Source organism: Besnoitia besnoiti, chromosome V (genome assembly GCF_002563875.1).
Source record: "Besnoitia besnoiti strain Bb-Ger1 chromosome V, whole genome shotgun sequence".
Classification (NCBI taxonomy): domain Eukaryota; phylum Apicomplexa; class Conoidasida; order Eucoccidiorida; family Sarcocystidae; genus Besnoitia; species Besnoitia besnoiti.
The window spans coordinates 2215978-2243653 of NC_042360.1; the positions used below are offsets into that span (position 1 = coordinate 2215978).

At 58.7% G+C, this 27676-nt stretch overlaps 3 protein-coding genes across 3 annotated transcripts; 2 read left to right on the plus strand and 1 right to left on the minus strand.

Moving 5' to 3' along the window:
• Positions 1–151: 151 nt before the first annotated feature.
• On the minus strand, positions 152–5308 carry BESB_061360 (uncharacterized protein; the record flags this gene model as incomplete). The annotated part of the gene is made up of 8 exons (XM_029364550.1): positions 152–254; positions 800–972; positions 1319–1495; positions 1953–2275; positions 2798–3079; positions 3566–3814; positions 4311–4548; positions 4949–5308. The coding sequence occupies 8 exons, from the start codon at positions 5306–5308 to the stop codon at positions 152–154; spliced, it is 1905 nt and encodes a 634-aa protein (XP_029219258.1).
• A 3539-nt stretch (positions 5309–8847) lies between these two features.
• Positions 8848–13003, plus strand: BESB_061370 (uncharacterized protein; the record flags this gene model as incomplete). Its single annotated transcript, XM_029364551.1, has 3 exons — positions 8848–11365; positions 11434–12120; positions 12189–13003. The coding sequence occupies 3 exons, from the start codon at positions 8848–8850 to the stop codon at positions 13001–13003; spliced, it is 4020 nt and encodes a 1339-aa protein (XP_029219259.1).
• A 4986-nt stretch (positions 13004–17989) lies between these two features.
• Positions 17990–25607, plus strand: BESB_061380 (SNF7 family protein; the record flags this gene model as incomplete). Its single annotated transcript, XM_029364552.1, has 13 exons — positions 17990–18325; positions 18480–18646; positions 18767–18896; positions 19449–19560; positions 20155–20675; positions 21102–21170; positions 21654–21779; positions 22267–22658; positions 23492–23547; positions 23918–23991; positions 24309–24406; positions 24606–24741; positions 25074–25607. The coding sequence occupies 13 exons, from the start codon at positions 17990–17992 to the stop codon at positions 25605–25607; spliced, it is 2751 nt and encodes a 916-aa protein (XP_029219260.1).
• Positions 25608–27676: the final 2069 nt, after the last annotated feature.

Here is a 27676-nt window from a genome sequence, read left to right on the forward strand (position 1 = left end):
GAGCTGCTCCCGCGTTCGTTCTCTCCCCCCGCCGGCCTCGACCGTCCTGAAGTGCATGTACCTGGTTTTTCGGTCGGGGCAACATGCACACCAAAATTTTAAAGAGAAACGAGAGAACCGTTGAGGTCGCGTGCCTGGGTAACGTGGGCCCTTAGGCACCCAAGTCGCTGTCGGACTCCCAGATTTTTTCGGGATTCTTTTTGATCGTCTGTAGAGCGGCAACGGAAACGACATAAGACTTCGCTTTTTGTGGCCTGTCGACAACAAAAACCCGAATACTGCCAGTCTCCAAGGAAGCCCCGCCGCTACTGGGTGTGTCTTGTACCTTCAGCGCAACCATTACCGCAGAGAGAACAGTTGACACGCGCATTATCGCTTGCAGTTCCAGTCTTGGAATGCGGGCAAGTTGCTACGACACCGCGTGTTCATCCTTTTGAGGGGGACGGTTCTGAGCGCCCCTTGTTAGAACCCGCGAAGCGCTCGAAACTGTCACATGGTTGCCCGTTTCTCAGTTCATCATAGCGTCTTTTGCTGCACACTTTCTCGAGTCGCTCGTTTTTATATAGAGAACTCGCTCCAGTGAACTAAGGTGTATAAAAGCGTGTAGGCATGCCTATATACACGCACTTGAAAGGCGCAACTACACTCGAGGTGCCCTGACTGTCTCGCCGCCATATTTGTTCTGTGGAACAGTCCTCTCATTTTTTTGGAAAACATATAAAAGAAGCAAGTCTGATTCACATTCCTCCTTCGTCCGGACGTATGTCTCTTGAGGCGACTATGCAGAGTTCGCTCTCACCTGCAGAGTGCGTTTGTCTTGGTGCATGCAGTCAAAAAAATCATCGCGATGTTCAAATCGCCACCACGGCAGCCTGAGTACGCCGCGAGCGTGATCTTCCTGGGTAGCGCGGTCACGCGAAGGGGGACAAGAAAGCGGTCGCAGCAGCGAGGAAAGCAAGTCAGCGGAGGCGACTGAATGAACTAGGCAAGACGCCACGTCGACTTACGCCAGATGAAATGATCCACATTAGGATCAACCCGAAAGAGGCTAAAGCTATTCGTTTCTCTCAGATGCAAGCTCGTCAGGACGTTCTGAGGTGGGGTGAATATGTGTATGATCTCAGTCGAACAGCTCTGGATCACAAATCACATCAGACTTGCCACTGTCTACGCGTCTTTTTCTCATGCTCTCGACCCTCTCCTCATGAACACACTCGGAACAGTTCTACGCTGCTGCACACGAAATGGGGACGCGGAAGGCGTTAGATTTAGCAGTGAAACAGAGTGGAGAAATTCTCACGGTACCACTCGAACTTACAAGAGAATCCTTCTCCGGTTTTCGAGCCACTGCATGCGACAGCGCCTCTTCGCAGAGCGGCTGTAAGTGGTTAAAGCGGTACTGCGCGCCGCAGTTCACGAGACACTCTTCCATGTGTCTCAAGTCGCTCTCCATGCGCTTCATGAAGACGAAGAAAGGGAACCCTTCGAAATGCAGCTGAGAAAGCATTCGGCGAAGCCCCAGAGACAGCAGTCACACGCAGAAAGCACGCATGGGTCAGGCTTCTGTGGTCGTCTTCTTGGCATCTCCCTCCTTTGCTATCGCTCTCTCGGATCTCTCACTGCCACTGTGGACGCATTAATCGCATCGTACCACGACAACGTATGCATGCTCCGCTCTCTAGGAGAGTTTCGTGGTCTCTTCTCTGGGAGGAACCGCCCGCACAACATCTACAGCATATAATTCCCTGCAAAGGGGACCGGCATGCCGGCTAGAACTTCGCTATCTTCCTTCCGAGCAGAAAGACATCTGCCGCGCACAATGGCCGGCGGCTGAGACATCGATAAATATGTATTCGTGCATGCTTATCGACACCGCATCTGAAGCGCGCGGAAACACACAGAGAGCATAAACACACAAACGGGGTTGACGCTGCACTTCTACGGAAACGCACCTCGTATATCCAAAGGTTCGCCTTGAGTCTCCGTTGCCCAGGCACGTCCCGGCTGTCGTTGACGAGCGACATGAGATTGAAGTAGCGACTCGAGTCCAGACAGAGGTACTGGTCGTCGGGAAGCACGACTGTACCATCAGGCTGAACGCCAATTTCTGCATCATGCGGGACAACGTGCGCGGCGTTCGTATGTGACTCGGCGCTGGCATAACAGAAACACGAAATTCGACACGGACGTCGCAGAGAAATCACCATAAACGGCTTCTTCCAAAGTCTGTTCCCATATGGACTCAGGAGCACCGCCCGACACTCTCCAGCGCTGTCTGACAGACCATGTGAAAGCAACGCCCGCGCCAGAAGAGACTGCAAGACATGCAAGTCGGTTGCTGCCTTTTCAATGCTAGTCCGCAAGAAATACACAAGTCGTCCTACTGGTGACCTGGCGCCTGCATAGAAACTGGTGAGGCGCTCTGGACGCTCCAGCGTGCCTTTGCATTGGCAAGGCGCAGGCTGTCTAACTTCCATACGGCCATCTCCATCCATGTAGATTAACTTATATGAATGGGTGTATACAAGCAGCAGCGATACATTGAAAAAATCTGATTCGAAAGCGCCAAGTATCTCGTGAGGCACCGAAGCGGGTAGAGAGCCGGAAGGCTCCCCGGCAGCACCCTACCCTGCACATGAAGGAGGACCCGCTGAATCTAAACCGAGCACGGGGACCGCGATTGAACGACGCGGACGCACGCGGCTCGGCTACGGCAACATCGAGGAGGAAGGCATGTCTCGAGAGGATGCCAGAGAGACGTGTTTTTCCCTTCGAGACATTGTAGCGCGGCACTTACCTTCGTCTTTGTACATGGGCTTGGAGAAGTGCTTGGGGCCTTTCTTTTTCTTTTTCTGCTGGCGCAGGTGTGCGACGGCTCGCTCGTGGAAGCGAACACGCTTGCGACTCTCTTCCATGGCGAGGAACTTCATCGAGGTGTCTCGCCAGCCGCAGTCGAACGAGTAGTCGGGCGCAGTCCTCAAGTCGTCCTCCTCGGAGTCTGACCACGGTGCCTCGCCGTGGCGCACTTCGCCCACGTAGATGCCCGCCACCAGCGTCTCTCCCAACCCGACATATGGGCCTGATCGAGGGAAAATCGGCGAGACGAAGACAGAATCCTGTCCCAGGGGGGAGTTGATCACTCCATTACGATGCCACTAATCAGACTGGCATCTGAGAAGTAGTTTTCCCTCGCTGTTAAGAGCTCAACTCGCAGTGTATACTCCTTAGAAAAAGGGATCTCAAATCTAAAAAAGCAAAAATTCCAATGAAATCCGCAATGTTCGACGACCGGTTCGCCAGCAGGCGCTCCGCTGTCTGCGCCAAGAAAGGAGATGCGTCAGCAGACACGAGGCAGTTCGCGAGACAGACGCAACATGCAGTGAGAATCCACATGCGTAAAAAACGCAGGGAGAGGCTAGTCAGTCACACTTAGTGCCGGTCACACGCCCAGGCACGAAGGCACGCACCTGCATATACACATACACCCATACGCATGCAGACGTGCATACACACATATAGGTTTGCATGGATCGATGAGTCTGGAAGAGAGCGGAGGCCTCCGAACCTGTCCACATGCATCCCAGGACGCCTGCGCGGTCTTCCTGCGTATTTCTCCAGTTGGCGACGCGCTTGACGTGGTGGGCGGAGTCCAGGATCTCCGCGGGCGAAATCAAGTCGTGGACGACTCCCTCCTCGAGCGCAAGAAGGAGCTCCTCGCGAACTGTTCGCTTCGGCGTGCCCGCCACGCGATCGCAGGCCCGCATCGGCACAGCCACGTGCTTGTCCATCCATTTGTTTATGTTGTCGTTGCCCTCTGCAGCGACGCCACGCACGGGGAAACGCATATCCAACACGCACGAATACAAACAGGAAACAACGCACGTAAGACCTGCAGATATGCATGCACAAAACATGACGTGTATATAGATACATGTATATATATACCTATACATTTACATATATATACATGGGTGCACGGCGCGGCCCTTGCACGCCGAGGGCGACCTCGGTGGCGCAGGGCCCGCGGCGCGTGCCACGCCTGAAGCGCCCCCTGCGCCAGAGTCGTCGACACCTGCGCCGAGACAGAATTGCGTCAGCAGATACGACGCAGTTCTAGAGACGACTTTGCTTGGGTTCGAATGTCCTCTCCGTGACAAACAGAGCGGACGGCCGGAGGGGGAGGGACGGGGGGGGGAGGGGGGGGGGGGTAGAGGATGGGACGGAAGGGGGGGGGGACGACTTCTTGCTGGGCTACCGCTGTGTATCCACGTCTGCCTGCACGCATAGATGTGCATGTCTTCATGACGCACGTTTCCTCAGAGGATCTCGTCCGCAGATAAAGTGCTTGTTTCCAGGTAAGTTCCGCAAGGCGTCTCGGAGCTCCTTCGCCTTCTTGCCGCTCCGCGAAATGCCTGGGCGCGTGCTCGCTGCGGGGGGCCGCGAGGGGGGCAGCGCGGGCGCCTCTGTTGGCGAGTATTCCTCAACGAAAACGTAGGACTTTGCGTGAATATTACCGCGCTCGCGCGCAATCGTCTCAATCGTCTTGAACTGTCCATACACCACAGCGCACACAGAGAGCGGCAACAGGCGAAAAACGTAATATGCGAGTTGAGGACGCGGCCGCTGCTGTCGGGCTTCCAGGGGCTCGACTTTGGTGAGCGCGTTGCTCCATCTTTCTACACGCCTGACTCTGCAGGATCTCCGCATCTGCTCGCCCTGCGAAACGCTGACCGCGCGCAGCCGTCCCGTTCCTGTCCAGCCTCCTTCTCGCCCTCTGGCTCTCTGGTGATTCTCTTGCCCCCCCCCCCCCCCCCCGTCCCTGCTGCCCTCTTTCACCACCCCTTCGTGCTCGCTGCCCGTCTGCTCAGTGTGCCGCGTTCGAGCGCCCTTGCATAATGCTAGTCTGATGCTGTGTCTCCGCTTTCGCAGCCCCCTTTTTCGGATTTACCTTGATTCTCGGGTCGCTCTCCAAGTGCCGACAGAGGCAGCCCCGCAGCTTCCCGTCTTCATCGAAGACTGTCTCTCCATTCTGCTCGACTCGGCCCTCAGACTCTGTAACACCATCTGCGGCGCTCACTCGCACTTTCGCATTTGCAGCGGACGCCGATGAGGCTTCTGAGGAGTAGACGTAGGTCGCGAAGCTGCTCGCTCCCGCGCCGCCGAGTGCGGCGGCTGAGGGCGACGAGACGCGAGGCGAAGACGGCCGGAGGGCTGACGGAGGCTTGTAGAAGGGACAGAAGCGCGAGGAGACGCAGAGCGGATGGCCGTCGACCGCCTCGCTCGAGATCCTGTCGCTTTTTCTCCGCATTTCTGCGTTTGACGCAGGTAAAGCGGAGAAAATCCAAGCGAGGCGAAACGCCGCGACACACGCGTGAACAGAGGCGCGTCGCCCCTAGAGAAGCCCCGGAACTCCCTCTGAAGCCCCAGGAGCGGCCGGACGCCCGGAGGAGGCGGAGGGAGGCCGCAGAACGCTTGACGTGGAGGCACGCCGTGAGAAGAGAGAGAGAAGGCTGCTGCAACTGACCAATGGGAGGGGGGCGGGACCTGTGAGATGGTGACAAGGATGGAGCTTCTGTGTACCCCTTGAGAAGGAGAAAAGAGAGCCGACGAAGCGTAAGAGCGAGACAGAGTGATCCGCGCGTGCCCGCTCTGGCAGCAATAAAGGACGATCCCGCTGGGCGTTTGCGTTTTTTCGCAAATGAGTGGTTCGTACATCAAATGAAGCTGAGCGGAGCCGAGGGATTCTTCGGCTCGCGCGAGGGACGCTTCAGAACGGTAAACCGACGAAACAGAAAAAAGAAGAGCGAGACGAAGAGGAGGAAAGCTAGAAACCTAGACAATTGGCAGAAGCTAGGATGGCATCAGAGAGACGATTGTGTGACGCTGGCTCAAACAAAAGACATCCGTGCAAGCTCCCCAATTCAACAACGAGGAAGCCGTTTGGTTCTGCAGCAGCTTCATTCATGCCAAAGTGCGTAGTCCAGTGCACAGTGGAGCTGTTCAGAGAGGTCGTCTGGTGTTGACAAGGAGCCGGCCGCGTGCGTTCAGGTATTCGGTCAAACGGACTCTGGCCGCAGGCGCTGAAGACAGTTGACAAACGGCCGCGAAGTGTCCCCAAAGGAAAAAAGGCATAATCTCCGCCCCTTGGCTGTGCCGTCGAGCGCGGAAAAAGCGCTGAAATGCGCCTCCTCATCACGGCCGAGCGTCTGTACAGGATTCTGTGTCAAGAAAATTCGGGAAAACCCTAAACCCTCAACGCGCTGCACATCTCCGCAGCGCGTGACTTGTCTCCTCGAGCGCGGAGGCAACGAGGCCAGCGGCAGCCTGGAATCGCAATCGGGACCCAAGAACTGTGTGGTGCATTTATCGGCAAGTTCTGTGCAAAACAAGAAATTCTTTCTCCGTAGGTTCGTGTGTTTACCTCACCGGTCGCGAAGCACCAGCGGCCAGACCGGCCTGCCTCATGGCAGGATCGTGGAGAAAACGCACATGATGAAGCGCAGAGGCTCGCCGGTGAGTCGCGTTAACCCACTGGAAACGGCCCTGAGGGCGGGGACTTGGACTGTCGCTTCAAGTCCCCCCTCACGTCAGTCAGTGTGTATCGTCGTGACGGCCCTACGTGGCCTTTGCCGTGTGTCGGTAGAGGGGAAAAGGCTGCAGTTTCGGTGCGGAAAAAGCTCTGCATTCTGCCCGGTTGCCCTCGGTTTGCATGCCTCTAGCCTTCGAAGCGAAGGGACGAGAAAAAGAGGAAACCGGCGGTCTCCAGTTTTCCGCCTTGTCGCCTTATATCTGAAGCGCTCGCGACGGCGCCCGCCGCCCCGAGGATGACCCTTGAACCCCCCCCAGGGCGGGCGCCGCGGCAGCTTCCTCTCCCGATGTGCGTGTCTTCGGCCCTATCCCACTCTGCCCGCGACCACCGGTTGCACTCGCAGGGATCTTTGCGGTTGTTTTTTCTCTGTTGAACGAGAATTCACAGTTAGGGCGGTCGGATCTGTGACTCAGGAGGAGCCTGCTTTCCATTGCACGCGGCGTTTTCTTCATGCCTCCGTGTGTCTGCAGTCCTGTTATGCGCACGCCAAGTGTCTGCGCCACGGGAAGAGGGACGCGCGGCGGAGAGCGAGAGGAAATCTCGTCGAGTGACGCCCGGGGATCTGAAGGATGCAAGGCTGGGTTCGTAGAACCGCGGCGGCGCTTTAGTCCAGTGGAGCGCGGCGGTACGGGGGCGGCGGATCGCCCCAGCAGGAGACCCTCGCCCGGGCGATGAGTTATCTGTCGGTTTTTCCCTGTTTTCCGCCTTTTCCGCTTTCATTGCTCGGGGGAGTCTTCTTGCTGCGGCCAGGGGAAAGATATCTTCCCACCACGGTCCATTCCCCGTCGCTCGGGTAGCCAACGCCTACATCTAGACCTTGCCCTACGTACCACAAAGGGAAGCCTCTGCTGCTGCCGCCGCTGGGTTCGGCGCGACGAGGGCCGCAGGCGTCTGCGAACGGGTTCTACCCTGTGCGTTTCACAGATTTACGTGAATACTCCTGTGCGTGCATAAATCTTCGTTTTGCGAATGTATGCACGTCCTCGCGACGTTGAGAAGCCGCGACACATGATGTGCAGCCGCGTCTGCTGCGCCTAGAGGCTCGCCCAACCCAATCTTACGGCGCCGCTTTCGTTTTTTTTTTCAAGAAAGCGAGTGGCTATGGCCATACTCCAGGCACTGCGTTCCTGATTTCCTTTACTTTCATCGAGGCTGGGGCGAAAACAGTCGTGAGTTCGTGGCGTGATATGCTCACGCTGCGCACTCTAGAGGGAATTGCCTCTCCAGAGCTACTCATCTTTTTCCGCGGTCGTCAGCGCGTCCGGCCGGTCTCGACTGCATCGAGCCACCTCTCAAGCCGGATCGCCCTTCTTCGGAGTATGTGCGCATTTATCGTGAAAAAAAAACGTAGAAAAGCGCTCCTTCCAACGGGTGCTGCTTCTGCCGTTTGTCTAGACGTCCACCTATCCGTCCCAGAAGCTCTTCCGCATGAAGCCCACAAACGCTGGACTCGTTCTACGTGCGGCTGTTTGTATTTCGTGTTCGCCGAAATTTAGGTAGACTTTTGTTGATCCTTTCCCATTTGAAACTCGATCCCCTCTTTTGCCAACCCTGTAACAGCAGTGACTTCCGTAGTCCTCGCTGCATTTCTCAGTACCGGCGAGGACGGTGACTTCCCGCAGATGCGCCCCTGAGGCGCGTTGCCCACTGTGCAGTCCTGTATTTGTTGACACTGCACCGATGAATCACTTCACGCCTTCTCCCGCACCTGCGCACTGTGTCTGGGAGTCTTCGTATCCATATCTTTAACTAGATGTGTTGCGGCCCGCGAGCCGTCCGCTGTAGAGTCAGCGGGCTACGCGTCTGCGAGTTTTTTTCCTCGGGCTCTGCTCTTCAGCGTCGCTGGTGTAGAGCCGCGCGCGGGAGTGTCTCTCTGGCTCCAAGGAGTGTCCTGTCTCCGAGCGCTGTCCGCGTCGCCCTCCACACGGCCGGCGACAGCGCCCACTGCAAGCTGAACAGCCTCTCACTAGCGTGCTGTTTGTCTGCTGAATCAGCACTGGGTCGAGGCAAAAGACAAGCAAACAGGTGGGCGCAACAGGGCCGCGAGCCTGGCTGACGCGGAGGTGTGTGACCAGCTCGCCCGTCGGAGGCCATTCGGCGGTGGGCGTGTCTAGAGCGCGGGGCTGCGGCCTGTTCGTTGGAGGCGGAGTGGGCTGCGAAGCAGCTGCGGTCGGCTCGAGGCTTTAAAGGCAGAAAAGTCGAGAGAGTGGGGGAGAGTGGTGAGACACGGGGAGCGGAAGCACGAGAGGCATCCGCACATGATGAGTGAGGCGGGAAGGGACAACGCCGACGCCGGGGCGCGAGGCCGCGGCGAGGAGGGCCGTGAACGACAGGACGCCGTTCAGGAGGGAGGCGAGGGGCGACTGGCGGATCGAGCGGCAACCCAAGACGAGAAGCGAAGAAAGTCGCGGAGAAAGACGGCCATGAACAGGGACGCGGGGCGATCCGCGGACCCGAGTATCCCGGGGGGCCCTGTGGGCGCCGTCGAGTCGCTTCTGGCGGACATCGCGGCCTCTGAGAAGCATCACGACTTGCTGGGGGAGACGCACAGCTCGCCGGGGGCCGTGCCAGCCAGCAGAAGCGGAGTGACCTCGGGGGGTCTCTCCGACCCCGCGCCTTCGCTCCTCGCGCTGCCCATCACTGACGGCAAGACCAAGCGACCTGCGTACCGGACCCGCCACAGTGGGCGAGTGACTGCCGGCGCAGCCGAGGAGTTTGGCGCGGGAAGCAAGCGGCCGTCAGCGGCTACGCTGGGTGGCGCCTTTGCCTGCGACTCTGACCGCGGCACTGCAGGCTCGGCGGGCTCGCCGTCGATGATCGGCGCGCGTGGACGGCGTCTCTCAGAGGCCGAGAAGTCCTGTCTCTTCTCCGACACGCCTCCGAGCGAGCTCCCCGCTGCGGGTGCCTGCGGGTCGGAAGGCGAGGCGCTGTTTGCCCAGGGGTCGCTCCGCGAGGAACTGGAGACGGTGCTCAGTCTAGGGCTCCTGTACCTGAAGCGAGAGCGCGAGCTGGAGGCGCCGCTCCAAGACGACGCAGCGTCTCCGGTCGGCTCGCGCATTGTCTCCGTGGACAGCGTGGAGCGCGACGGAGACGACTCCGCGACCGCGGGATTCAGGCCGCTCCGCGAAGAGGGCGACAGGGCCGAGGTCTCTGCGAACGTGGCAGCCCTCTTGGGTGCCGACAAACTCCGCGCAGAGGCGCTCGACTGCGTCGCCCTCAGTCTCGCGAGCCAGCCCGACGAGGCCGCGTCTGAGGGGACTCCCAGGCTCGCGTTCGGCACCGACTTGTGCCGCGCCAGCCCGACTCAGACCTCGCGCACGGCTCTCGAGAGAGACCCTGGAGCCCTGCGCAGCGGCAGGGGTGGAGATCGCGGAAGAGTTGGGTCGCGAACCGCGGGCGCGAGCCCCGGGGCCTCGTGGGCTTCGGAGACCCAGCCCAAGGGGATGAGCCCCGAGTGGACGGCGAGCGCCCGCGCCGACGAAAAGGGCGAGGCGAGACACCCGCGGAGCGCCGACCACAATGGCGCCGACGTGGAGCCCAAAGAAACTCGCAGAGGAGGTGGAGAAGACGGAGAGGAGACAGACACCGCAAGCGAACGCAGGCGAGACGCAGAAGGCGTCAAAGGCAGCGGAAGCAGCGGCACAGTCGGAGCTGCGGAAAGACGCCTCGGCGTCCACTACAGCCGCTACGATCGCTCCTGGGTCGCGAGATACACACAAGGTAAGACAAGCGAGCCGCGAAGGGCGTCGGCGGCGCTGTCGTCGAGGAAGGGAGACGCAGACGCGCCTCTGTTGAGGATTTCGTCGGGTAGACGTTGCACCACGGTGCACGACCGTGCGGTAAACCTTTTTGGTGAGCGGCTGCAGGGTCGCCGAGTGCAAGTGTTTCTGATCGTATCGCAACTGGCTGTCGACCGGGGCAGCGCCGGTGACAAGGTTCAATGTGCGATGCTTTTCCGAGGTTGCTCTGGTACCTCACCCTGTTGCCTCGGTGTAATTCCTTCTCTGTGTCCTGCAGGAGGCCGCGTGCTGAAGAAGTACTTCTCCACCAAGGTGTATGGACACGAGCTGGCTCGAGCGAAAGCCGTGGCCGCGAGGCTTCAGATGGAACAGCAGGCGCGGGAAAACTGCGCCTCTGCGTCGCCAGCGCTCACGGCGATGTCGTTGCCGTCGCAGCCGCCGCCGGCGTGCAGCCTGGTCCAGACGAAGGGTACGGGCGAGCAGGCATGCGGAGGCGCGGCGCTGTCGCGGCGAGACGATAACGACCCGCCGACCTTGTCGCCGTCTTCGGTCTGCGTGTCTGGTTCCTTGACGTCTGCGTCGTCGTGCGGGTCTGTCGTGGAGTCCCACACTCGCGCACCCACGCCGTCGTCCGGCTCCTTCGCTGCAGACTCGAGAGATACGACGCGGTCGCCGACGCACTGCTCCGCCTCTTTGCCAAACGCTTGTCTGCCCTCGTGGATGCCTGTCCCTCCGATGGGCTTTCCGCCGTCTCCGGGGTCCGCTCAGCCGCCGTGTCCCCTCGGCTCGTACCCCTTTCCGTACAACCTCTCGCCCTGCCCAATGTACGCCTTTCCGATGCCCGCGACGACGGCCTTCGGGAGTCCCTATGTCCCGCAGGCGTCGCCGTTCCTGCCGTTTCTTCAGCATCCTTCGGAGAAAGCGGGCGCCGCGTTCCCCCACGATGAGCTGGGGCGCGCGGCAGGTGCGATAGACGAGCGGTCGAAGGAACGCGACCACGCGGCGCTGCGTCTCCGACCGGAGAAGGGCCTCTCGGGTGCGCGGTCTGCGACCTGCGTCACGCCGTATGGCTGGATCACGTTTACGCCGTCCCCTCGTTTCGAGAGGCGCGAGCGGGCCTGGCTGCGGGCAAGGACGACGAGAAGAAAAGACAGCGCGAAGGCGACGAAGACGCCAAAGGAGAGGCCGGCGCAAGTCGCGAGGGCGAAAGCGAGCGACGCAGACGGCTGAACGACAGCACCGGCCCCACAGGGGGGGGGGGAGACGAGAAGGAGGATGAGGGCGTACGCCTAGAGGACGCGGAAGGCGCGCAGTCCGCGAACGCCAGGGCAGGCGGACGCGAAGCTGTGCGTGGCTCTGATCGTGAAGGAGGCTCGCTCGGGCTGGCTGCTGAAAGAGCTGACGAAGGAGAGATTCGCACAGCACGGACGAGCCATGAGCAAGCAGTCGCCAGCATCTCTTCCCTGCTCACTTTCTCTCCGTATTCCTCTCTTCCCGCCTGCCTCGACGTCCCCAGATGCAAGACGGAAGACACGGTGAGCGTGCTGCTGGACCGCTCGGCCCCGCTGTCGCCTCTGCGCACTGAGAGAACCAGTAGAACCCCCGGCGTCGCCGTTCCCCACGCGAAGGCAGAGGCTGGGATGGGACGCGCGCGCAACGCGGTCTACGCACCTGGAGTCCCTCCTGTGCTGCCGAGCTGTCTCCCCACAGGCTTTCCCTTCTCAGCGTATCCGTCTCCTTTCCCGCCCGACGCCGTCTCGCCCTTCCCGCACCTCTCTCCGAGCTCGGGGGGTACTTCCCATCTCTGTATCCCCCGCATCCGTCTTCGTTCCCGAATCCATACTTCTCAGCCGTGCCAGCCGTCTGGCCGCCGGCGCTGCCCTCGGCCCCGGGTGCGGCGGGGCTCGGCAACGTCCGCGAGGGTGCGCAGGAGGCTGAGCGCGTGCGGGCGCCGGAGAGCGAAGAGAAAAAGAAGTCTGCGGAGGCAGAGAGCAGTGGAGAGACGCGCGACAGCGAATACCCACGGAAGGAACGGGACGAGGGCGGCGCGACAGAGACGCCCCCAAGAGAGGACGGAGATGCCGAGGCGCAGGCAGCGATTCAGCGAGCCGCAGACAAAGACGACGACACCAAGGGCGAACCCTCGCCTTTACTCGAGGCGGGCGAGTCAGGCTGTCGAGACTCGCGCACAGAAGCCGCGAATGGCGTCAACAGAGAGCGGGGGACCGTGACGTCGCCGGTCGCCGAAGAGCGTGAGAGGCCGGGGAAGCCAGCGCCTGAGCATGCGTCGGGTAGTGATCCCCAGTCGTCTTCCGTCAAGAAGACTCAAAAACTACGCAGCAGCTCCGTCGCGGTCGCTCGCTTTCCCCCCGCGCCGCACGCGTTCGCGTCGCCCGAGGGCGGCGCCTTGTTTCCCTCCATGCCGCTGGCCTCGGCGGGTCTCATGCCCCCCTCCGGGGTTTTCCAGGCCGCCCACCCCAGCGTGTCCTCGATGATGCCCTGCGGCAGTTTCTTCTTCCCCGGGGCGCCTTCGCCCTGCCAGAATCTCTTCTTTCCCTCGGCGCCCACGACCCACCCCCACGCATCTTCCTCCAGTCTCTTCCACCCCTCGTTCATGCCGCAGTGCGCCCTCCCGGGGCCGGTGGCCGCGCCGACGAGCCCGAACTCGCCCTAGCGGGGGGCGGGGCGCTGGCAGCCGTCGGTTCCCTCCACGCAGTCAACGTGTCCTCGGCATTCTTCCACCGGATTTTGTCGGCCGTGCTCTTCCAGGCCGCTTCTGCTTGGCCCCATTTGGTCGTCCCGCTCGGACGCGGAGAGCAGACCCCCTGGGGCGAGCATGAGCATGCGAGAGAGGAAGAGGCGCCGGTGAGGACCAGGAGCGCGGCGACTGCGCGGAGTCCGCAAGTGCTTCAGCGGGAAACCGGCAGGGCGGGAACGACGGAGCCGGCGAAACGGCTGGGCCGCTGGCGTCTCAATGGTGCTGCACAGCGCGCACGGCGCAGCCGTGAAGCAAGCAGAAACCGCCCTGCCCCCCCCTTTCCAACGCAGTGTGAGGTTTCTTGTGCTGGACCCTGTGTGTGTTCTTCCTCTCCTCTCGTGCATCCCTGCACGGACAGCGACTCATGACTTTGTCGGCGGAAAATGAGCTAAGTGTTCGCTCCGCCGAGAGTTTAGGGTGGATGCAGGCTTTCTCTCTCCGGCCTAGCGGAGGCCACTCCCAGCGGGCAGACCCCACAGCCAAGATCTAGGAAGGGGCGAATAGTCCTTCCTCTTTTTTCGTCACTCGCACGCGACCGAACTTTCCCCCCCCCTCCCTCCCCCCCACTCACCCCTCGGGGTCAGAGGAAGAAGACACTCTCTTGCGGGCGCCGCTACCTCGTCCTCGATCTGATGCACTGGTCACGAGGCGGAGCGGTGCGGACGCGCGCAGCGACGTCCTCATATCAACCCCCCTCTCCCCCCATCGGCCGCAGTGTGCCGAGGTGGAGTTCTTTACGAGAAAGAGGCTTCCGCCTCCCTCTCCAGGCGCGTTGTCAACTGAGCCGCGGGGACGCAGCTCTCCTCGCGGAAGCCCGAGGGCGGCCCGCGCGTGAGAAAAGGGCCTTTTTCCTCGGCGGAGAAAGAAGGCATTAGCACGTTCTCTTTGACGTCTGAGCCACGAGAATAGGAGCATGCGCGGGTGTTCCTTGCGCTTTCGGGTGTGTGTGATGGATGGAGAGACCGTTGGGCACCCCCGCGTTCAACGCACGCGAGTGTTCGAGAGCGAGACGAGGCGTTCCTCGCTCTCTTCAGGCGCGTGTCCTCGGCCCTCGAGTCATCGCCTCTCTGTAAAGCAGCCGGGTGACCGACGCGCCGTCTCTCCATGTTTTGAAGTTGTTTAACCTTCGAGGCTGCAGCTCCGCTGTCTCTCCTGCGTGGCCCTGGATACATCCGGAGGGCTCCGTGGCACCCAACACCCCCCCCCCCCTCCTCCCCCCCACCCCCTCTCCTCTTAGGCTTGTCTGACTTGGGGGGGGCGCCTTTCCGTTTGTTCACTGGTTTTTGTCCAGCTGCTTGTTTAGAAAGGAAACGTGTCGAGGGAGGCGATACATCGCTCTTTCTCCGACCATGTCGCTCAGTAGGTTCACTTGCCCAGCTTCCGAGAAAAAGCGACTTCCGCTGGATCTCACGGACACGTCTGAGATTCGGCTGTATGTACAGCTGCTCGTCCCCTCCTTGGAAAAGACATGCAGAGGCGTCTCTTCCACCCCGGAAAGCGCGTGCGCGGGATTGGCTCTTTCTTCCGTTCCGCGGAGTTGCGCCCTCAGTCCATGCGTCTTCCGGTCGAGACGTGAAGACGCGTGCATCCCCTCCTCTCGGAGACTGTTTTTCTTTCGCTTCATGTGTGTTTCCATCTGGTCGTATTCGAAGTGTTTCTGTCTTAATTTGCTGCCGTAGACGATTGTCTTGCCATCTGTCGATCTACGCGCGCGTCCACAGTGCGCTAGATTTTAGAAGTGCACGGGTTCAGATGTATCGCCGTGGCGCACCCGCCACGCCTCGTCGCACGCGTCGCGTGCACTCAGATGGCCTCGCGGTGTGGCTGGGTGGTGTTCCTAGTTTTTTTCGACTTCGAGCGCACTCCCTGTTAGGCGCACCCCCCCCCCCCCCCTTCCTCTCCCTCCTTCCCACCTATTTTTTCGCAGCGGGTTCGCCCGCTGGCTGTCCAAGTGCAGTTTTTTTCCTTAAATGCGCCGATGCCGCATGCAGCGCCCCAACGGCTTTTTGTTTTTTTGCAGTCTCTTTGTTCGATTCTGCGAAGTGCGACCTGCATTTTGTTTGCGCTCCGACTGCACACGCTGCAGCCGGCAGTGAGTCCGGGTCGCGGCCTTCGCTGGCACTATCGGCATGAAACAGGCGAGGGGCACCGTTAGGAGGCGCTCTCTCTCGCCGAAAGACAGGCAGAGCCAGCTTCACACGCGTGCGCGAGAGGCACGCTTCTGCCCGAAAGCTGCGCCAGCTCAGTCGAATGGAGCAGCATGCAGCGGCATCATCTCTCCGCTCGTTTGACACTGCATTCACGTCGATGTTTCGTATTTCGCTCTCATGTGCTTGTTTCGCGTTGTGTCCGCTGCCAGCGTTTTGTTTGGTGTCCGCGTGCTGGCTGACCAACCATTGCTGTGTCTCGTGTTTCCGGCGCTTCGCACCCTCGCGGCGCCCCAAAGAAGGGGAACGCGCGGTCGCCGTGCGCCTCTGTTGCACGATACCTAAGCTTGCTGTCCTCGAAACCTTGCAAAACGGCGGAGCACCATCTGCCAAGATGTCTCTCAGCTCGAGTCCCTCCAAATCCGCTGGCGCTCCCGCGCGCGCGAAGCGCACCCTCGGTCGCTGCCGGAGCAGTACCCGCGAGGCCCGACTGAGTGCCTGAGTTTCGTCGCACACATCTGGACCGGAGGACGCGCACCACAACAAGGCATAGCGACCTCCACTTCGTACATATGGCGGCATGCAAACCCAGGGGATACCGCGTGAGACGATGCTCCCTTGGAAAGCAAGTGGAGAGAGAAATTGATGGGTTCTGCCTCCTTTCGTGTCCCGCCCACGACTGTACACTGCACATGTGCCTGCAATAGATGAGGTAAAACGGTAGTCGCAAAAAATGCATGTAGAACCGAGTGAGCACCATAGACTCTCAGCCGATCGCCAGGGTGAGCAGGCAGCGCCGGTTGACGCTCTGCACCACCTGCACACTCCTATGCCTCCGCTCGCTAGATACACAGAGCAAGGCCCTTCATCAGGGAAGAACATTTGTCTAGAGGCTCCCCCCGATATCCACCTAATCAGTGACATTGCGCATATCTGTTGGAATTCGAGTTCGTGCTCTGAAGCGATGCAAAAAGAACTCTGAGGTTATGATAGAGCGTAAAAAGATGCCTCTTGTATAGGGGCCGCATGCACTGGAGACAGAGCCCATCAGGCGCCCACGTTCGTTGCTGAAAGGAGCACGACTGTCACACAGCCCTCGACTACCAGTACGCGCTCTCTCTGGGTCTGCCGGGCTGGGCTTGGATGAGGCAGTAACTGAGCGGAGTAGCTGACGAGAAGACCAGAAAATCCAACTCAGACGTGGAAGCTCTACCTGCGGCGCGCCTTCATGTCTTTCACATGAATCTCAAGGAACTGCGGTTAGTGTGCTACTTGGGTTTTAAACGGTAATGATAGTGGTTCCCTGCGTCGGTGTGTGGAGACGCAGAACACGACGGCAGAAGACGGCAAACGAGATTCCCCTTCTTTGCACGCGAGTGAACACGCTGCATCAACTCTGCGTGAATCTCCTCTTCTACGGTGGAGCACACGGCGCGCCAGACGCCTGTATCCCCCTTTAGGGCCGGTATATGCGGTTGAGGCAGAGCGGCGCGTGAGCAAAAGGCCTTTCTCTGTAGTTCTCCTTGTTCAGTTTTCACTCTCGCAGAGCGGCCCGCAGGCATATCTGGAGGGAGGAGCCGGAATCTGCTTTCTTTGGTAGCTCGAAGCCTGCAAAGTGCAAGCAGAGACTTTCCTCCTCAGCAATTGCAGTCAGCACAGAGGAGAGACAGCTCTCCGCAGAGCACCGACCCGGGCTGGGGCTTGCGAGTTTTGAGGCGAAGGCAAGAGCGTCTGTTGGAAGCCAAAGAAGGAAAGACGGCGTGATTTCGAAGAAGAAAGAGAAATCAGAGCCAAGCGTGTGCCTGAGTTGCTTGGTCTTCTCGGCTGCGTAGACACTCGCGTACGCGAACAATCGAGCGTTTTTCGCTTGCATGCGCCAAGGAGAAGCGCTTTTCTCTTGTTCCTTCGGACGCTTTTCACTGAAAGACCGTACGCGTTTCCATCGGCATCGGAAGGTTGTGCGTGGATGCGAGTGATTCGTAATTTCTTCTTTTGAAGCGGCTGAAATACGGCGCGCAGGAGCCGCGGACTGCCGATGTGTCTTGGGAACGTGAGAAGACACACGTGCGCTTCGAACCCTCAATCGAGTTTCTCTATCTCGCTTTTTCCTTTTTCCTTCCATTCGTTGGCCTCGGTCTGGTGCTCCCGCTCGCAGAGTATCTCACGCGGTCTTCGAAAATGCATCTTCCCGATTTTTTCCCCGCATTTTGAGAGACACTCGCCGAATTTTTCCTTTCTCGTCTCCCACCAGGTCGCGTGGCGGTGTGCAGGGCATGAGTTTACCTTCTCTCCTGCCCCCTCGGCCCTGTCTCCGTTTTTTCCTCATCCTTTTCTTCTCTTCAACCGCTTCCGTGCTCCTTTTCCCTGCAGTGCCTCTTGCTTCCTCGGCGCCTCAGTCCCTCGCGCCTCAGTCCCTCGCGCCTCAGTCCCTCGCGCCTCAGTCCTCGCCCTTTCTTTGCATGGCCTCCACAGGCTGAGGCTGCATGGTGGGCGTATGTGCGCCTCAAACTCCTTGCTTGGCGTCGCGTGCCGCCACGCGGTTGCCTGAGTCCTTTTCTGCTCGTTCTCCTTCTTCCCAACGTCATCTTCTGTGCTTCTATCTCTCCCCTTTTCTCGTCCCGGCGTCTACCTTGCACCTTTGGTCGCCCCTCTGCTGTCTCGGTCTGCTGCGTCTCTCTCTTTCTCCCTCTCGAGGCCTCCTTCTTCCGCTGCGTCTGTGCAGTTGCTGAGAGCTCGTTTTCTCCCTCTCTCCACGATGCCGCACCCGCCGGAGCGGTCGCCTTTTGGGGCGTCGTTCGCAGAGTCGCCTGCGGCGTCGCCTTCCTACTCCGACTTCCTTAGGGCGAACGGGCCCCTGAAGGGTTCAGCGATGCCGCCGTTGTCCCCTGCGTCTTCTTCGCCGTTTTCACAGTCCTGTTTTTCCAACTCGCTGCCCCTATCGTCTCGGACTCTGCCCTCCTCGCCGCTTCCTGCGCTGCGCGAGGCTCCGCTTTCCTCCTCTGCGGTGCTCTCGCACCTGCGGGCCTCCTCGACAGCCTCGTTGCCTCCTTTTGCCTCTTCTTCAGTAGTCTCGCCTCTCTCTGGAGCCGGAGTAAGCTGTCTTGAAGCCCTCGTTGTCTCCGATTTTAACTCTCCGATGGCGTTTGCCCTTCTTTCCAGATCTCTCTTTAAAGAAATGAAAAAGACGTTTGCTCGCCGTCTGCATGCGTGCGTGACACTGCCGCGCCCGTGTGTGTCTCCTGCAGGCAGAGGATGCAACGAGCGACGGTCTGTTTGCGGCTCTTCCGGACGCACTCTCTTCGCCAGGTGTACACACTCCTGGGAAGACGCAGTGTTCATCTTCCCTTCGCTTGTCCGACGAGAAACTCCAGGCCATCGCGCTCACCGACCCGCTTCTTCTGGATTTTGTCCAGTAAGTCGGGCCTTCTATGGCAGAGACGCGCACGCAGCCTATCTGCATAAAGAGGATATGCCCCTGACTCTGTCCATCATTTCCGTAAATCTCGGGGCGCCTTTCGTGTCTTCTTCTCAGAGAACTGGAGCAGTTGTCGCCGGAACAGAAACGCTTCTTCATGAGTCCGTACCTCCCGGCGCGCGACCGCACGCCTGCAGCTGCGGGCAGTCCCTTCCAAGAAAGCAAAAAACTCGAGTTCTGGAAAAAGGTAGGCAGCCGCTAAATCCGAATCCCTTTTACATGGATGAGATACATCTGCGCCAACTGAATACACGTCGACGTGTGCATCTACGCATATATATATATATATATATATTACGTGTGAGCATATATATATATATATATATATATATATATATATATATATATATATATATATATATATGCGTGAGTACTTTGGTATCTTCGAGGGAGAGAGAGAGGGGCAGCAGTGTCTCACTCCCAGTGTACGCCGCCCCCCTCGGGCGTTCGTACACCTTGGTGTCGATCCTTAGAAACCATCTGTATGGATATGCATGTATTTGACACCACGTCTTCCACAACTCTCGCGAAAGTATAGTTATTTATAGATTCGCGTAGAAGAGATGCGCAGCAAGCGGTGTATGCTCCTGCTGACTCGTGTTCTGCGAGAAACGCTGATAGTGGTGTATGCCGGAATGATAGCTCCTTTGTTCTTTCTCCACGACTGTAGCTGTCGATAAGCAGCCCTGCGTGCCTCGTTGGATTTCTTTGCATCTGGGCGGCGTCCGTACGTGCGCAGGCTTGTCATGCTCTCTGCCGCCTGCGCGAAAGCCCCGCTTTCCCTCGGTCGTCTCTTTCGCTTCTTCTTCCGGCTCTCCTCGAGACCGCGGCCTGTCCGTGGACTCTCATGGGTAAGCAGAGAACGCAGTCTTCCTCGCGCTTCGAATGCGTGGAAAGCCCCGGAGAAAAAAGCTGCTAAAAAAGTGCGGCGTACGTTCCGGAGTTAGCATGCGTCCTCCATGTCCTGAAGGAAACTTGCACCGTATATACCTATACATACAATCATATATATGAATATGTGTAGACATTAGTATATATATGTATATATACGATCGTATATATGAATATGTATGCATATCAGTTTATATATATATATAGTCAAGTAGACGCATTTGCCGCGGGTGTCGACGCGCGCTCCCTGGCTGAGGTGGAGGCTCGCGTCGGTGTAGATCACCCTCGGTTTTTTCTCCTCTTCAGAAAAGGAGTCAAACTCGTGGGATTCCAGGTCACGTGTTTTCGCTTTCCTCGTTCATTCGTGTTCTCTCTTTCTGCGGTGACCGCTCTACGTTTTTCTTGTCTCTCGCGTGCATGCGCCGGCCGTGTCGCGTTGGGATCTGTCCGCCGTGCGAATGTTTCCGACAAGACTCCGTGTTGTTTTCCTTTCTCCTCGCCCGCCACCGCGCTGAGCCCGCACGCCTGCCGTCCTCCTGCGTGGCGTGCTTCAGATCCGGAGCGCATTCTTCAGGGCCTCTGCGACGCGGGCGCGATCTGCCGCGTCCGCGACCTGGAGCAGGAGTACTTTTCTGCTTCTCGGCGAGCCGTCCTCGAGGCGCGCTCGCAGGCGCGGCGCGAGGTGCACGAGCGGAGAAAGCGCCAGGCCGACCAGCCGCCAGCGCCCCCGGCGTCCGTCTTGCCCTCTGCGTCTGCTTCTTCTGTCTCGGCGTGTGGAGGCGAGGCGCCCTCTGCGGCGTTCGCTGCGGAGTGGTCAGAGCGTTCGGCTGCGTCTCTTCTCAGCGCCGCGTGGCCTTTCTGCAGGGCGGTCGCGGACCAGTTGGATCGCGCGGCGCTGCGCGGCCTCGCCGCGCTGTCGAGGCACGCCGGCGCCGCCCTCCGCAGAGTGGCTTCCGCGGCGCAGCGGCGAAAATGCAGGCGTGTGGAAGACGCCGTGGCAGAAAAGAAGCGCAGAGCGACGGTCCACGCGAAAAATCAAAGCGAGGACATGTGCATCTGCTCGGCTGCCATGGAGGTGCGGACGACGCGCAGACAGCACACCGACCTAGCGCGCGCCTAAATACGCATGCGCATGCGCACATCATATTTATATACCATATATATATATATATATATAATACCGCGCGAGCTTGCATGTCTGCTTTGAAGCTACGCAGGTTGTATATATGTATATATGACCACTTATATATATCTATTTGTATGTGTTTAACTGACACATCCATATTTATATATATATATATATATATATATATATATATATATATATTGCGCGTACGCGTGCTGTCTGCTGGGGCGCTTTCCCGCGCTCTCATGTGCGTTGAAAGTTTTTTTAGGTACGTCTGTCTGCAGCTCTTTACACGAATTTATTAGTGCCTGCTATTTACTTTTTTTATTTCATTTTTTGTGTAGTTGCGAAGTGTTTTCCGATTATTTCCCTCAGGAATATGTCGCCGAATTCGCTTTTTGGCTCCGCTTCTCAGAGACACCCAGGGAGAAGAATCTCATCGAGGTGCGTCTCCTTAACTTCTTATTCTGTGCAGACTGTCTTCAAAAGAGGCGCTTGTTTAAAATGCTCGCCCTCGCGTATAGGCAGAAAAAACAATGCACTCAACTCTACACTGAACAAGCGCATGCTGCGTCACCGCATGTGAACTGTTTCCGCTTTTCATCTTTTTCGTGGAAAGAGAGATATGGCTGTTTGTTCTTGTTGTCAGTTCCGCCCCAGATCACGCAGTGATAGGACTAAGATCTGCAAGCTTCCCCCTCCCCTGCGGCGGGGGGAGCATGCCTCTTCTCTGTTTCGCTCCGCGCTGAAAAGAAAACCGAACTCCAAGCGTTTTTTGCGCACTGCGGTGTCGTTCTCCGAGGGCGTGCGCGTTGAGAGTTTTTCGCTTATCGGGCTTCCGCTTTTTTTCGCCTCTTGCGAGTGCGGCTGCCTGTGGAGGCGCATGACTGTGAGAATTTATGTCGCGTGTGAATGTTTTTTTCGCAGGACGACGAGGGCGACGAGAGCGACGGAGGCGCAGAGGAGGAAGCGAAACTAGAGAAAGGCCGATCGCGGTTTCTGCTCCCTGAGGAAGTCATCGAGAGCTTCTGGGCGTCGCGCTGGAGGGGGAAGGTAAATCACGACAGGGGAAGGGGCTTTCGTCACGCAGTCCGTGGCAACCTCGTGCATGCCGGGAGAGGACGTTGTATGCGTGTGCCGCCTCGCCTCCTTCCGAGGGTCTCAATAGATCTGTATGTCACATGTAAGCACAGATCGCGCCAAGAGATAAGGCGGAGGAAGCGCCGCGTCTTCCGGTCGGAGGTGACGCAAGGCTGAGCGCCTTTTCTCTCTGCATGCGCGTGTCTCTATCTGCGTCAATGTGGCCTTACCTAGAGGCGGTTTTCTCGATGTCTGTTCAAGTTAAGAGGATGACGAAGTTTCAAAAACGGTGGCAGGAAAGCGGAAGGGAAGAGATGGTCCGGCCGGGCGAGTTCCCTCTACGTCAGATTCGGAGAGCTGTGTTATTCGTTTCCTTCTTCAAGGCTGTCGCTCGCCCTGTGTATACGTTTTTCTCGAATCGTGCCTTCGCTTGGATTCTGCGCGCCGCTCTGTCGCACAGGACGCTTCTTCCGCCGCCTTCTCCTTCGAGAGTTTCCTCGGCTTCCTCCTCAGCCGGCGCGCCTCTGCCTCGCGTCGCGTCTGCGCAGCTCTCTGCGCTCTCCCGGTCGCCTCGCGGTCGCTGAATGCTCCCGCTTCGTCTTCCTCCTCGGCGGCCGCGGCGCCCCGTCGAGAGGAAAAAGGGGAACCCTGCAAAAGTCGCCGGTCGCTGTGGATTCGCCTCGGCGCGCTCCTCTCGCGCAGGGACGCCGAGGCGCCGCGCACCGATCCGAAGACCGCAGAAGACGAGCCACTTTTGATGCTTGTGAAAATCACCATAAATCAAGACGAAAACGAGACACAGGCAAGGCGGAGAGACAGCAGAAAGGGCCAGAGCAGACCCCGCAGCGGATGGTAATCAGAAACTGCTCCAAGGGGACCTTTTGCTTCATGTCTCAGGAAGGCGATGCGCTCGTCGGGCGCAGACGCGGTCTGGTAGTGTAGCAATGTATGCATCAAAAGAGACGTTTTTCTCGCCCGTGGATCGATTGATCGTATGCAGCGCTCTGCGCGCCTTGCGGAAACGTGTGAGGCGCGGGCATTAAGGCTGCTGTTTCTCTCCATTTCACTCTGGCTTTTCGTCTTTTTAGGTCACAGAGGCAGAGAAGAGTGGAGCGATTTGCCGCCATGCGGCGCGCCATCTCAAAGCTTCAGCAGACCGGCTCCGCGACAAGTACGCATAACAGCTTTGATTGAATGGATGAGTTTAATCCTAATCACCGAAATCTGCGGCTTTTTCGCGCCGTCCTTTGGACTTTCCTGAGAAGGGTTCTTCTGGTGTCGGGGGTGTCAGGTTTCTGCCTCGTGTTTTCTTTGTGCGCGGGCTGCAGAGTGTTCCTTTTTTCAATCTGTTGTCTTACTTTCCGAGTCTGTCTCTTCCCCCTGTGTCCGCTGTATGGCCGTGCGCGTGTCGAAGCCGGAGATGCCTGTAGCGAGCTGTGCGTCCTGCGTCGTTAGCCGAGCTCTCCTCCGTATTTATCTTCTGTCTTTTCCACTGAATTAAAGAGAAGTTTTGTGCCTAGCGGCTGCATTGCGGGTTCGCTGCGGCTTTGGATTTTCTGGTTCATCGAGAGAACCATGCGAGCCGCTTCGCTCTTTTAGTTGCCTCTCCCGCCGCGCACGCGTTGCTCTGAATGTTTTCCAAGTAAACAGACGCTCCTCTGCATTCTCTTTTTCTGTCCTCACAGGGCTAGCCTTCTGAAGAGCCAGGTCCTCGCGGCTGCGCGAGCCGGCGACCGCAAGAGTACGCAAAAAAAACTCGATTTTGGCACTGAGACTTTCATTCTTCTCGTGGATCTCCTCTGTCTCTGTCCAAGCTCTCGCTGCATTTTGTGGTGAATCTAACTCTGTATCTCAGCCCTGCGCTGCTGTCTCCTTTCTGCAGAGCGCGGGGCGGGCGGCCGGGCGATGTGGTGCAGGCTCAAGAGACACTGTTTTATCACAGTTTGCATTCACATCGATCGCGCATTTCGAACCCGTAACCCGCCGGGGCCCTCGGGGAGGCCGGCGGAGAGCAGTGCATCGACCACATCTTCCTTCGTTCTCTCTGTCAACGTCCCCCTTCTCATCAGCGCGTTTCTCCGCCTGTTCTCTGCGGCATCTTTTTTCCTCAGCCGCTGTGCGTCTCCTTCGCTTCTTGCGGCAAATCGAGCTGCGCCGCGAAGAGGCGGATCTACTTCTGTTTCAGGCAAGTCTTTTCTTTCAAAGAATGCGACTCTCGCACTGGGAGGCTTTGTCGAGGCGGAGTCCTCTCCCGCTGGAAACAGCGTCCTGCCACGCAGAGAGTTTAGGAGAGGGGCGCCAACTCTTCGCGCCTTCTCTTCGTGCGTCTCAGCTTCCTTCGTTTTTCAGCGCCCGCCTCTGCGCGTCGACTTGCAGACGAGGAAGAGGGCGACGGCGGCGCGCTCTGCGGCGCTGGCCCGTGTCTCTTTCGCGCGAGATCTTCGCGCGGAATCTCGCTGAGAGACACCAGACCGGGAAATCTGTGGATGCTTCTCGTTCCAGGTGGAAAGTTCTCTGGGCAGTCAGGCGCGCGTGCGGTCGCTGAGTGTCGTCGCGAGTGCCTTGGCGGAGAACGAGCAGATCCTCAGGAGCTATCAAAGGTGAGAAAGAAAAGAGAGAGAGTCGGTCGTTTCTTTATGCTGCAGCTTTTTCTGGTGGTTAGTCCTGCGTCCCGCGTGTCTGTCCGTGTCTGGTTTATGCTTTGTCTCTTCTTTGCGAAAGAATCCGCATCAGAAGTTCTCGCCGCGCCCATCCTGCTCGCATCTTCTCGCCTCTCTTGCGTCGGCGCGGTGTCTTCAGAAGCAGCGCGGCGGTCGCGGGCGCCACAGCCGAGCGGCTCGCGCCGACCCTCGCAGAGACGCGGGAGCTTCAGGCGGAGACTCAGCGCGTGGCAGACACCTTCGAGGTTTTCGCGTACCCGGGCGTCGCTTCGGTGGTGAGGCGGAAATGCGAAAACGCAGGCAAAAAAAGAGAAGAGGGAGACGCTTCGCTCAGCAAGAGTGCCCTCACGCCCCGCTGCATGCCGATCCGTGGGCGGACGTATCTCTGTGCGATTGTCGCGCGTGGAGATTTTAGACGAGTCGCGCGCCCGAGGCCTTCTTCCTCGGTGAAAGCTCGAGCGACCAGGGCCTCGCGTGAGTTGCCTGCGTTGTCCTGCCTGAGCCAGCGGTGTCGCTCGGCGACATACACGAGGGAGTTAGCCAGGCAGCGATTAGCCGCGGGGCGTTGAGGCGCGTGTTTTTCGTTTTTGTGTGTGTGGCTGTTCAGGACGACGACGTCCTGAACGCAGAGCTGGCGGAGATCGAGAAGCAGGTGCTCGAGGAGAAGACCGCGGCGCTGCTCTCGACGCTGCCGGCGGTGCCGCAGGGCGAGCTCTCGCCGACTGTTCTCCGGTCGCCTGCGCAGGGCGCCGCGCGGCCGTTCTTGCCTCGCGTAGCGCTACTTCCCACGCGGAAGCGCCGCGACCTCAACCCCCTGGCGCAGAGTCCAGTCGACCGCCGAAATTTGACTCTCTCCGCCCTCCGGCGCTCAGTCTCGCCGTTCGCGCGCCCCAAGAAGAAACGTGTGCTGCTGACGCCCCCCCCGCCCCTTGGGGCGGGGCCGCCCAGCCGCGCCTCCAGAGGGCGCTCTCACTGCAGGCCGGCGCGCGTGGGGAGAGGTGAGGCGCGAGACGATTCGCGTCGCACGAGAGACAAAAGCCTGCAGAGGCGACCTAGGGAGCGGGGGCTGGGAGGCGAGTGCGGCCTCCAAACTCTGAGGAAGCCGCGCGACCGTGGACAAGAGGGCACACTTAGCCTCTGAGAAGTAGTTTCTCTCGCTGTTCGGGAGAGTGAGAGCGGAATCCTGTCGGTCGCCGCTCGAGGAAGACTTGATCCTGTCAAGGGATGTCAAGGTGCTCGGGGTCTAACAACGGGCTATTTGGATCTTCGTAATCAAAGAGAACTCTAGTCTTCTGGGCGGTTGAGGCCGCCGTCGCGTGCGGAGGGAGTCGCTTCAGTTCGCGGCGATGCTGCGTGTGCAGACTAGATGCATCTCCCGTACAATCTCGCAGGGGCATGCGTGAAGGGAGGTAGATTCGAGCTTCTCCTGCGATGCTGGAGCGGCGGCTGCGGTGGTCTCCCAGGGCCGGTGCCCTCTTGTCTGTTTAGTGATGTGCAATTATCAACTCAGACGAGCGATGCGTAGATGAAGTGCGTTTGAAAAGCGCGTGTGCGTCGACCCGACCAGGGTCGCGCCCGTGCACACTTCCTGGCAGTGCGTGCACGACCATGATGCAGCATACTTTCTGCCGTGTTTTTGGCAAGCGCGTTCCCTCTCAGTGAATTCATCATTCTTCTGAGAATTGCGGGAACTTCTGGCTGAGATTTGAATCTTCTACCCCTAACCGTTGCTCATTTCTCCCGAGCTCACTCGGCTTGTCCATCTTCTTTTTCTGTCCTTTCCGTTTGCTCCTTGAGTCTCGCTCTCTGCCGCCGACGAGAGACAAATGTTTCAATTGTGGTCACTCTGCATCTCATTTCCTCTTCGGGGCGGCTCTGTATTTTCTACAAGAACGCCCGTTCTGCGTGCATGCAGCTAGAGGTGTGGATGGGTCAATTTCTTCTATGATCTACACACGTGCTGTAGCGCGTTTCGCCTCATTTCGCCTCTCATCTGCTGTGTGGAAACGTGGAGAGTTAGGTAGTTGTAGCGTTCAACGTAGACTCAGGTGTCAAGTTGCAAGGCTCTATAGTGAGATGGTAGCGAGTCGCGCCGCCATGTAGATTTGCGAAGATAGAGGACTCCGTTCTTGAGTGGACGGAGTGCGACACTCGAGCGAAGGTGTAGATCTGTAGCTGCGCCAGCTGGTGAGTTTAAACCGTGGGCAGGAGTTGTAGGCCTGGCCTACACGCCCCAGGAAAGCTCCGCTGCAAATCCAGAACTTCTGTGAATCTTTACAGACGTTGAGCATTTCTTTTTAGTGGTTTTTGCGTCTTTGCTGCGGTCCTCCCCGCGCTCCGCTTTTCCTGCTCGGCGAACGAGCGCAGTGACCTCAGGCGCTGTTGCAGATAGCGTAGTTCAGCGGAAACTGATCTCCAAGCGCTGATCGTGTGTTGTATAATCCCTCGAGACCCGCAGAGAATCGCACATGGGGGGCCGAGGCTTGCTCATATATGATGATAAAGCAATCTAGCAATCAAGCGAGGTCGGCTCTCATAGGAAGCACGGCTTATTGAGCGGAGCAACTTCTGTACCTCCAGTAGACCTTCCTGGGAGCGCGACAGAAAGGTCCCTTGACGATTCCAACTCGGGATCCTTTTTTTGCTGCGTCGATGTCAGCAGAAGGCAACTCGCGGTCACACTGTCTTGCCCGCGGCGATGCATCGGGCTTACGGCGGAAAAAGCTTGAGCAAAGACGTGCGGTATGTGTAATGGGAGGCAGAAAGACTCAGGATTTGAAACCGTGGGGGGTCAGTGGGATACGACCATCGTTCGTGCCTAAACCTAGTCCTGCTCTCGCGGAGACCGACGAGAAAACCTGTTCTGCTACGTGCCCCAGACAAATGGCGGCTGCGGGGTGAGAGTCACCGCTGCAGAGAAAGAAGATGTACCGATAGGACCGTCTTTTCGTCCCTCATTTGAGAACACTCGACCCGCAAGTGGGAGAAACACGGATGCGGCACCAAAAGGGAACCCGTGAAGGCCCGTCTCTGCATCAGTTGACTACCCCTAAGCGCAGTCAACGTCGCCTTGTCCTCGTCCCCAGGCTTGAGTCAAGGCACCCCCCAATGAAGCGACGACGAACACTGGGAAAAGAAACCGTCTTTGGCGGCATCTGCTAAAATAACCTGCAGAAGGAAGGGCAGACAAACTAGAAATAGAGGCAACAG